At 44.9% G+C, this 11,894-nt stretch overlaps 1 protein-coding gene across 12 annotated transcripts; it reads right to left on the reverse strand.

Annotated features, from left to right (window-relative positions):
• Window positions 1–956: 956 nt before the first annotated feature.
• On the reverse strand, window positions 957–5,400 carry LOC119324118. Of its 12 annotated transcripts, none has more exons than XM_037597872.1 (7): window positions 4,841–5,399; window positions 4,569–4,672; window positions 4,411–4,471; window positions 4,106–4,174; window positions 3,448–3,538; window positions 3,250–3,339; window positions 957–1,491 (listed from the first exon to the last, which is right to left on the reverse strand). In XM_037597872.1, the coding sequence occupies exons 1-5, from the start codon at window positions 5,210–5,212 to the stop codon at window positions 3,524–3,526; spliced, it is 621 nt and encodes a 206-aa protein (XP_037453769.1). In that variant the 5' UTR covers window positions 5,213–5,399; the 3' UTR covers window positions 957–1,491; window positions 3,250–3,339; window positions 3,448–3,523. The 12 variants fall into 12 exon arrangements, with proteins under 12 accessions (XP_037453769.1, XP_037453768.1, XP_037453764.1 ...); XM_037597871.1 differs by having other exon boundaries at window positions 3,250–3,369; XM_037597867.1 differs by having other exon boundaries at window positions 3,448–4,174; window positions 4,841–5,400.
• Between the last annotated feature and the right edge of the window lie 6,494 nt (window positions 5,401–11,894).

Below are 11,894 nucleotides of genomic sequence, written 5' to 3' on the forward strand. Positions count from 1 at the left end.
GTGGATTGTTGTCTATATATATAGGCACACACATATTTTAATTTGATAGCACAAAATACTTGCTACCGTGTTTGCAGAGACCCATTTAAAATCATGTACACAAATGGTGCAGAGACCCACTAAGATGTATGCTTTGAAAAAATCCATGTACCAAAAGACTTGTTCATGGGCAGGCATGTATGCCAACTTAAACATCATAAGCAAGTTCCGTGAACAAAATTACCCATTGTGCCAAATGACACAAGGTCCCAGTTCAAACCCAGAGTTATCTACAAAAAAATGTTTCCTAATGTAGTAATTGTCTGTCTCTTCGTAATGTTTAAAGATAAGAACAATTCTTTTAAAATACGTAATGTCATTTTCAACCTACTAATATCAAGATGTAATAAGGCAAGAGAAAAAATGATTGTTTCAATTATCTTCTCCTTATTCAAACAGTTGAGAAATTGAAACAAAATGGAGCGAAACCCAATTTAAACAAAGAACTTAAAGCCATTATTTTTCTGAACCATATATGATCTTGACTTTGAACAGAGAATTATTTGCATATCAAAGCCTTCATTTAGTGATAAAGTTTCTCCCCTATGTAACTTATCATTCACAATGTTAACATGGATAAGTAGTACTCCCTCCGTCACAAAATATACGACTTTCTTGCAAGCTATCATTTACACAAAGGATCTCCGAGAACCTATGGAATAAAACTGAGTACATAACCTTTTTTAGTGTCATTGCCAAATGGTGCAAACCATTAATCCATATGTGCATGGGATAGAAAATTCATGGTTTAGTTATGGGCAAGCATAACAAATTTAACCCCTCTTAATGAAAAAAGAACAAAAGACTTCCTATTTATAATAAGAACATGGAGGCTTCCTATCTACCTGTCTACAATAAGACGTACAATAACATTACTCATTGCACCAAATGGGCAAGGCCCCATTTCAAACCAAGGGTTGTTTGAAAATAAATGCTTGATAGTTTGGCAATGATAAGGATCCTTTTAATAATGAAAACTGAAAGAAACATAGCCTCAAACTATGTAATAGCAAAATGTGGGCATTCTCTCTATACAATTTTGCTATGTTAACTGGGACTTAGGAATCTACGTCACGCCTTGTCCTTGATGCCTTGTTGGTAAACTCTCCCCTCCCACTCCTCTGGATCCATAGCAGTTTGTCCTTCATAGCCCCTTTATAGGTCAGATGCATTGTAATTCCTTCATTCTTTAAAGGAGCTGAACAAACATTGCGTTGTTGTCTTCTCGGTCATGGATCCACTCTCTACTATCTCTTCTGTTTTGAAGGGAACTGGACAAACAATGCCCAACACCATGTTTATGACATGTTGTTCTACTGTAATAGAAGTGCAAACATGAAATGACAAATCAATTCATGATTCTCGTGTAACTGGTTGACTGGAGTAGCAAGCTTTCTCCGTGGCGCCACACACAACTTGAATATCCTAGATGTGTTTTTCAAGTTGTAGAATCTGCATCAGGTAATCATGTGAGTCTACTATATATAAACTGTAGGCAAAATTCAGCAACAAAGGTAACATGCGTAGTGATAAACTGGATAACAAAAGAAATACTTTCAACCAAGTCTAGAGGAACACATAGTATGCCCAGGAACTTTTCATTGAAGTCACAATGCAATTATTCGTAACAGGTTTGTTCTAGAACCTAGCTATTCTTTAGGCAATTGTGGAGACAAAATTATATGAAAAAGTGAGACACTCCTACTCAACCTTAGGAAAGAACCATTAGTGTTAATTAGCGTTTAGCCTTTGTACAGCAACAACATGTGCATATTCATCCTAATTTTCTTGTAACTTACCTAATAAAATGGCCTCAACCTTATAGAAATTATTTTTTTAATCTAGTCAGCTGCTCAAATGTATAAATTAAAATTTAAGTTTCCAGCAATATAGAAGTCATCTTAAAAAACATCAGCATAGACTAAATGAGGATGGAAACAACAACACACAACCAGCTCACAGAACCAAAAAATAAGCAACACAGGGTAAAGGAACACACAAATGCAACGCTGAGTAAGTCCGGATGAGAGGACGACCAATCAGTCAAACATACATAGGATGCATTGAAATTGTAAACTGTTATTAAGCGTAAAGAGTTGTCTAAATTTGAGAAAAATGACAACAACATGAACATGAACAATTCTAAGAGAAAACCCAATTGCGCCTACTTTTTCAACTTTTGGCCATGTGCATGTTTTTCATGCATTCAGCAACACTAAAAGAGAGACAAATGCATGAGCGCACATGCTTTGGTATTATGAAACTACACTCACTTCGGTAATAGACAATGGTATCAGGAAACTACACTCATTTCAGTTATACACAATGCAGACCATTAGTTGGCAACTATACTTCAAAATAAAGACAAAATTTACAATGTGGAGAACAAAGTAAAGAGGCAGTACATGGTATTGCAAGCAAGAAAACAGGAAATTCGGCTTATATACATAGCCAAAGTAGCTTATGTAGAGCTGTGGTGAATCCATTATGAACAATAATTTAGATTTATGCATATACTAATGCCAACTTTTTACAAAATCTGTAATTCGTACGATTTCCCTCCCCAACTGTTATAGACGAGCACACTCCTACATAGGACTATTTTCAAATTACCTAAATTAGATCCAAAGTAATAAAACCTAGAAGCAACCTCACCAACAAAGAAAATATTAGAAATAAAGACTGCAAGTTAAACAATCCAGGCGCATCATTCTACATCTTGTTCTAAAATTTTCATCATTCTGCTGACTCAAAAATAAAAAATAAACATCACAAAAGTAATCTTGATGTGGCATTAATTAAACGTTAAGAGAAGATGATCCCAATGGACAATATCAAACCGTACATAATTTTTATGCCACATGTTACGGTTTGTTGGCCCACCTTTCTGATTATTCATTCAGTAAAATGATATAACTATCTTTTATAAGCTACAAAGAGATCAACACCAAGCTTCAAGGTCCCATGAAAAGTCAATAGGATATAAGCCATGGCAGTACTTGGCCCTATTTTCAAATTCAATGCACACCATCTAATTCTAATAATAATCAAATCTAAATTAAAACGATACATAATATTTTTGTAGTTCGAGATAGGACCAAGTTGTAGTACAGAGAAAATCAAACTTTATCCTAGCATTACACAGAAGAAACATGATTCACTTTTCATAATAACAGAAACATATGAAATAAGGATAGGTTCCATCCCTACCTTGACATCCTAAGCCACTGCACCTCCATCTACTCTGCCCATGGATGAAAAACAGAGGGCGGCTCAACTATTCAAAGCATAGCGTCCTTGCTGCTGTAGTAAAATTTGTAAAGTACTGGCCTGCTCACAAGCAGTTAACATACAGTGGAAGATATGTCTTTCTAGGCATGTACTCTGCAACAAGAAATCTCTCATCACCTTGGGAGGAACAGCCAAGCAGATTTGCTGACCTTTTGCCCCAGAGCTAACCCCTTTTGCCCCAGAGCTAACCAGCTTATTTAACATCTTCCTGAAGCATAATTATGTGCCCAAAAGATATGGGCAAATATTAGAAAATCACTGGCATGGTATGGATCAAGTTAAAATATGCACCGATATGAAACATCTGAAGAAGGAACAAATGAATTAAACCATTAGCTATGCATGCTCTTTACAGAACATACATGAACTATACAGCAAACTACACATGAATATAAATCGGGGCCATGACTTCACAATGTACAAAAAAAAGTCAATAAAAACGGACGACCTATTTTCAATCCAGTGTGTACCAGGATTGAAGCAACTAATGGACTGCAACATTGTAAAAAAATATAGAAACTTGGACATCGAACGACTCTGTAACGCAAAATCATAGGCGCAAACAAACAATAAAAATTTAAACACCATATATTATTACATCTTAAAGTTCACATAACCATAACATGAATGGCCCATCAATAGACAATTAGACTGATGAAGAAAGGTAAATGCATGTAGCTAGAGACAGCACAACAAAATTACAGTACTTAGAGAAAGAGAAGCATGTGCGTAGCGAGAAAGAACAAGCATGCAGGGAATAAAGAATCAAGCAAACCTTGAATAGCAGCACAGAGTTGCAGATGCAGCAACCTAGCAGATCGTTGAAACTGATAGACCTGTCAGACTACATGCATAACGGTGCACACACGGGCATAAAAACAGCAGGCACATTCTAACAGACAAGAAAAACAACAGCTAATTACCAGAGCTAGAAAGCAGAACCAGACCAAGAAAGTAGGCTAGACAGAGGACTACACCAAGGCGGACCAGCAGGGAAAACGAGATGAAAAAAAAAGAAACATCATCACACACACATTTCATCGAAGACGTTGCATGCAAGCAAATGGAATGCAAACTAACCTCAATCGCAATGGCAGAACGATGCAACAGTGGACGCAGGAGACAACGGGAAGAAACAAACCTGCACACATAGGGGACAAGATGAAGAACACAGAAGTTATTAGGGTGTAGGTTAAAGGAAGGCAAGAAGCAAGAATCAAGTAAAGAAGGGCACCAACCTCAACCGGCAGTGTTCATCCAGCGCATGAAAGTTATTGCAACAGACAAGCACACCACCGGCGAAGAAGGATGAACAATCCAACCGAGGAGAACCCATAGGCACCTGGTACAGAAAAATGGCCAACATAATTAGAATCAACTAACAGTGGCTAAACAAGTAGAGTAGACCATTGACAAAAGGGAAAATGATACGAAAGAGAAACACTGACGAAGAGAACAAGGGAGGAGCAAGCTCGCCAAATCCTAAAGGGGAAAGACATCGGGATCTTACTGGATTCGAATAGGAGAGGAGGCGGCGGCCGCTGAACTCGTCGCCAGCTACAGCGCAGCTGCCCCTCTCGACCGTGGGGGCCGCAGCAGAGGAGGCGGGGCTGAGGCGGTGCATCGGGCTGACCAGCGTCTGCAGTTGCTCATGCTGCTCTGGCCAGTGGGCCTCCCTCCATGGCCGACCCTGCCTCCTTGTTCCAGCTGCTCCGGCCGGCGAGCCTCCCTCCACGGCCGACCATGGCATCATTTGCCGCTGCACAAACTCCTGCTGCTTTCCCCCCGCAGGCGCCGGCCTTCTGCCCAGACCCAACCCATGTGCCATCAATCTAAGCGACGGGTCGATGGCGTCATCCTTCCCTGCCTTGTACTCTCCCATCGGCCATGGATCAAATGGTAGCCGGTGCAGGCGTCGGGCAATGATGGGGAGCGGGGAGGAAAGGTGGCGATGAGCACGCACACACAAGGGAGAGGTGGCTTCGTGCTGTGGCGGCTGAGGGACAGAGATCGAGGAGGGAAGGAGGGGTGCGGCGTGCGACGGTGCGAGCGAGGGGCTTTCGAGGACACGACCTGCATGACGCACGACAGGGGCACATGCGGCACCCCACCTTGGGACCACCCTGCGCGGTCCCTCCGTAACGCATGCTGCAGGACCGCCCGCCCAACCCATCCCGCACGCCGCAAGAACGCCTGCCCAACCAATAAGAGCCTAGCTAGGGCAGCCGACGAGCGGGGCCAGAGCAGCACGGGACCACCTGTCATCGCGAGGAGACCGCCCAAACCGGGTGTGTATGCATCGGCTAACCCCGTCCACGGCTTCCCACGACGCACGACAGCGGCGGCAGACGACCAGAGGGCAGAGGGGGAGCGCAGACTGCGCAATGCCCCACGAGGCAAAAATCGGGATCTGATCCCGGTTCGGAAAAAAATTAGGATCTGATCCTTTTGCCTACCGCCAGGCCACATGGCGGTAGGCCTGTGCATGCTACCGCCAAAGGGATCTGCGGTAGCCCACTTATCCACGTCAACTCTAAGTAAACGGAACCATCTCCTGCCATCCATCCTACTGCTAGAGCCCACGGCGGTAGGCTCTGTAATCCGACCGCTGTAGGCTCTGGCGGTAGGAGCTGAAACCTTATAAGCCTGCGCGGCCGGCTCGTGGGGCCCACCCACGAACCCGCCCCCATCTTCTTCCCCTAGCCACGGGGCGGCTCAAGAACAGAGAGCACAAGCTCTCTCTCATCCCCTCCACTCCCCCCCTCCGATCTCCTTCGTTTGGGCACCATTTTTGCGGATCGAGATGGCTCCAAAACGGGAAAAGTAAGCTCTCTCAATCCCTCCAATTAGTTCTACTCGAAACGCTTTCGATTTGATGCATTATTTGGTGCAAACAAACCTATCTTTTTACTTTGTTTTTATCCTAGGATTGCTTAGGTTGATTATATATGATGTATATAGTTGAATATAAACTCTAATAACTAGTTTTGGAGATTATGTGTAGTTTTGATATGAACCCGAGTTCATCACGAAGGTAGTTGGAGATTAACATTATTTTTGAACAAGTGGTGATGTGATTGATGTTGGAGGGATTGTAAGTAGTTGCTTACATGTGATTGAAATATGTATATGCATTTTTTGAACAAATGGTCATATGATGGATTTTGATGAATGATGTATATGCAATTTTCTAATTGTTTCAATATACGATAAATGATGAATGTTGGTGAATAATTTATTTACATTGATCATTTATATTGGTTGAATATATGATAAATGATGAATGTTGGTTGAATATGATTCATTTATATTTGGACTTGATATGTTCATGTTTGTTCAAAATGATACAAGTTGGTTGAAAATGACATCATTTCTTATTGTTTAATTGTTATAGGCGGCCACCCCTTGCGCCAGAAATCGGCGTGAAGTACACGATGCTTGACCATGCTTTCGACAACGGTCACCGCGCCCGTTTTATGGAGAACAGAGTGGTAATGTCTATCGTCAATTTGATGTATTGTTTATTATGACAAAATTAGTTACTAACAATTCCGTTTACATTCTGACAGATGCTCCCCCCCATTGCGGATGAGGGGCCACACAAAGGCTGTGCAGATGCAGTACGACGAGCGCTACACTCCATATTTTAGGAGAGCACGGATGTTGGGTTTCGTTCTTCAGTTCAAAAGGCAGCCGCCGACGCTCGTGCACTCGGCTCTTACGGCATTGATCGACCGGTGGCGCCCCGAGACGCACAATTTTCATCTCACTTGTGGTGAGATGACAGTGACTCTCGAGGACTTCGGCATGATCACGGCCCTACCCATCGAGGGCCATGCTCTGACTGGGCGAGTGGAGAGGGCCAACTGGCAGGAGAGGGTGATCGCCCTGATCGGCGAGTGCCCTCCCATGAAGGGGAACAGAACATCCGGTGTGCGGCTCAAGTGGCTCCTGGAGAACCGGTCCGTTTGCCCGCAAGATGCCGATCAGCGGACCGTGGAGCAGTATGCGAGGGCCTATTTGTGGTACCTTCTGACGGAGGTCGTCTTTCCAGACTGCTCGGGGGATTGCGCCCTATGGATGTATCTCGGATTCCGAGAGGACTGGGATGCGGGGTACAGCTGGGGGTCCGCCGGCCTAGCTTACCTATAGCGCTCGGTAAGATAAATATCTCAAGACTCGTTTTTCGATCTACGTATGCTGTCTGAGGTTGTGCTATATGATCATGATCACTTCATGTTTGCAGCTGGATGACGCGACGTAGAGGACCAAAGATACCTCTGGCGTGTGTGGATTTGTTTGGGCCCTTTCAATTTGGATGTGGGAGCGGTTATCGGTCGGCCGTCCAAAGAGAGTTCACTCGCGTGCATGGACGGATTATGGTGAAGAAGGTGATAGTGCTCGCTACCCGACCATCGCTTATGCTTGGGACAAGGTGAAGGTCTACACGGGCAAGGCCACTACCCTGTATAAGCTCTTCAGCAACGAGCTGGACAACCTATCAGATTTCCAGGTATACCAAGTAGCTTATCTATCGTTCCGCAACTTTCATTCTTCTTAACGATCCTTTTGTAGGTGAACTGGTTTCCGTACCATGACCGAGAATGGGGGTTCGAGCTCAACTCGATGTGCAAGGAGGATCGGCTTGCCTGGCGGTGCATTGTGCCCTTGATATGTGTGTATGCCGTCGAGTGGCACTTACCACAGCGTGTGGCCACACAGTTTGGGATCTTGCAACATACCCCACCGGGTAAACCCACAGACACCGGCGGCTCCGACCTTCACTGGTGAGGACATTGTTCTCTACTTGATGTGTTTTCGTTTATGTTTGACGTTGTCATGACGTCTGTTGCTTCCTATGCCTTGCAGGAAGAGTAGAAAGAATTGTCAGTCCATCACAGACTGGGGGCACGAGCACCAGGAGTACGTGAAAATGTGGGACGAGAGAAGGTATCGCAAAGACAGTGAGAGGAGAGTGGTTCACTGGGACACCTACCGTGAACGCCACCTGAAGTGGTATGACGATGGTGTCAAGTACCGTGTACTCCTGAGGCCGCAGTGGAGGAAGACGATATCGCCGAATTGGAGGAGGATGACAGCGAGGACGAAGCTTACCGTGGCCAGCTCAGAGATCTCAAAGGTGATTTCAGAGAGTATGCACCCCTAATGAACAGAGTGGTAAGTGGTGTTCTCATTTGTTTTGAGCCATGAGCGATTTTGAGCCTTTAACATATTGGTTACATGTGCAGGCTTCAGAGCTCAACAGAAGCATTATCGATGGCTCGAACGCGCTTTCATATGAAGCCGGAACCGTGGAATCCAACACCAAAATGAGGGATACAATGAAGGTAACATCGAGCTCCTTAGCCATGTTATACTATTGCAGAAGCTTGAGTTGATCCTTATTATGTTTTTGGTTGTTCACTATTGCAAAAGTTCATCACCCATTGTCGTAAGATAGTGGGTATGCTTGGGTGCGCTCACGCGGCCAACGTCCATGATCCTGCTCATGAAGGGTCCATGCGTGCCATTGCTTCATCAAGCCACGCCGGCGGAGCTTCCTCTACTCATGTTGCCTCGTCATCCCACGTTGTTGAGCAGCAAGAGGAAGAAGAAACAGAGGACGACAAAGAAGAGGAGGAGGAGGACGCAGAGGAGGAGGACGCAGAAGAAGAGGAGGAGGAGGACGCAGAGGAGTACGACGACAATGACGGGCCTCAACCGACGCAGCCAAGCCAGGGGAAGAGGGTATCTCATCCACACCAGGATATTTTGAGCCCATCCCCGTTTCAGAAACCGGTTCCTCGTCGTCGCACGAAGAAGCCGGACGAAACCCGCTCGAAGAGAAACGACGACCGTACCGCTAAGAGGAGCAGGAGGAAGTCATCACTCGTGTTGGTGATGTCGTTTAGTACAACTAGTTGTGAGCAAGAACTTGTATGCTATGCTACTGATGTCTATTTGGTACTTTCAAGCTTTGTTGGTGATGTCGAATTGCTACTTTCAAACTATGTTCAAACTATTTGAAATGTTAATTTGCTATCTACAATATGTGCGATCATCCTATTTTGAATTACAAACAATATTTGTTGTGATGTTTATTTATTTTTGATTGATAAGACAAAGAACCAGTTTAGAAGTTAACTGGCACATACCCTACCGCCGAACAGGACGGCGGTAGGTGTAGACAACCTACCGCCAGGACCTTTGGCGGTAGGTTGTGGTACCCTACCGCCAACGGGTCACGGTTTCTTCATCACAGTACCGAAGGCATGTGTGTAGGACCCTACCGCCAAGGCACGTAGGTTGGGGTACCCTACCGCCAGCGGAAACGCCATCTTCGTCACAGTACTGAAGGCACAACCTACGGCACTACTGCCGAGCCTTCTGGCGGTAGCCTTAGCTGGACTACCGCCACGTCCGGTGGAGGTACGACCGTTACGCTATGTGGCCTCACACAACGGGGCTGATGGCGGCCGCCGTTAACCTACCGCCGCTCCCCGTGGTGGTAGCCTGTACAAGCCTACCGCCATGATCTACGGCGGTAGCGAAAGGGTCAAATCTCAAAAAAAGTTCGAACCGGGATCAGATCCCGATTTTGTTTGCAAAAAGGGTCAAAACACAAAATTTTGTCGCCCCACGACGCGTGCACGCGGCTCGGCTGGACGGGCTGCGCACACACCCAAAAAATGGTGACCCAGCCAATCAAATCCTGCCCAAGCCCACAGGTTATCCCCCGCCCAGGATCTACCGCCTGGTCAAAATGCAGAGGTCAATTCCCAGCGAAGATCAAGCGGACAGGAACCAGAAAAAGACCGCGTTAACCAGGATCGGACGGCTATCGAAGGATGAATTCGGGGGAGCATCTTGGGAGCGAGTTGGCTAGCCTCTGTATTGTTTTAAATGAGCTTTGTTCATCCTTTTGCCGACACGCGGGACATCTATATGCCTTGATTTTAAAAATCAAACTATATGCCTCCATGACACACAGGACATCTAGCATCAAGGTGGCGTGTAATGCAATAAAATGGAGATATGCAGTGCATAAGTGAGTCGTGCACTTTGATGGCACCTAGTACTATGCAATATTTTTTCTCCCCGATGGCATGTGAATAGTGCACGTACTCAATGACAGAGCATGGGATGGTAGACATGGACATGGTCGGCTCTTTTTGAAGAGAGTACTAATAAATAACTTTGATGTGTCCCATCAACTCGCAGAACAACGAGAAGCTTGCTTACCTTCTTCCTCGCTAACGCGTGCACGGTGGCTCGCAGCACTAGGAGAAACTTTTTCTTACAAGCGGTGGACATGCAGCAGTTCATTTGGTGTCAGATTGCCAGAAGTACTAATGTAGTACCATCATTATTGTTCGACTTCTGGAAGAGGAGAAGAGCCAAGCGCAAGGTCACCTACTAACCTAGTATAGTACTACTATAGCCAAAGCTGGTCCTCCTTTTTAGAGCATGGTTAATTAATATAGACGGCTCTTGCAGCGGCACATCATTTAGTGCAAGTACTCTCTTCGTAGGAACAAAGGAAGTGAAACAAAAGTTGTAGTGGATGCTAGATTGCCAATTAAAACATGATTACATAGGGAAAAAATCCTATAGCATTCTATCCTATGAATCAAATGACCAATGTAGGAAAATTATGAGGGGGGTCTCTCCAACAGTGTACCTCGGCTCGCATGTAGCATCACGGTGGTGGAACTTGGAGTCCTTCATCTGGTACACGTGGCATCTCAGATCTGGACACAAGGTGACGCGACCTCTCAGTTCGTCCGCCATTTGAAGTGGCGCGCCATTTGAAGTGGCTATACTACTACGGTACTCACGCTCCAAGGATTGACTCAAAAACCATTCATAAATTGAGTCTATGACATGCATTTGCAAATGTACCATTCATTACATACAACAAGTCATCAACACACAACGACAACGAGGATACATGTTGGATTATAGATTATTTCCAACAAAACATTCTAGTAAATACTGAAGTTTTCATAACACAACAAATAACATGCAATGAAATGAACTTCAACTCAACCTATCCTCGGCGTTGGAAACGCTGGCTTTGAACCATAGGTGCTCTGGGAAGGGCCAACTATTGTCAATATCGAGAGCAACGCAGGACTGATCATCCAGGCTGAAGCGGCATATATCAGGAGCAGGGTAGGGAACCACCACAATGTCCGAGGTATAGATACAGTTGCTTCTCAGAAATGGTAGTAATGTTGTGTCAACAGCAGCTGGATTGCCTTTAACCATCATTGGATAGTTTGGTCCAAGGAAGAGCGAGTTTTCTCCAAGACTATCAATATTGTACCAGGGAGAAGGTGTTGGCGCTAGCACACTAGTATCCATCCCGAATACCCTGCAACGGGTGTTGGAATAGGTCCGGAGAGGGCGACCATGGGAGACAACACGTACTCCCTCAGTAGTAACAACCTCAATGCACTATATACACAGAAGAAGAGGTGATCCATTGGAATTAGTTGCCAGGTGCCACTGAGTATCTAAGTGAAAGTGCAACTATCCCTAGGTGGTTTTGGTAATTCATA

Source organism: Triticum dicoccoides, chromosome 6B, assembly GCF_002162155.2.
Source record: "Triticum dicoccoides isolate Atlit2015 ecotype Zavitan chromosome 6B, WEW_v2.0, whole genome shotgun sequence".
NCBI classification, from domain to species: Eukaryota; Viridiplantae; Streptophyta; class Magnoliopsida; order Poales; family Poaceae; genus Triticum; species Triticum dicoccoides.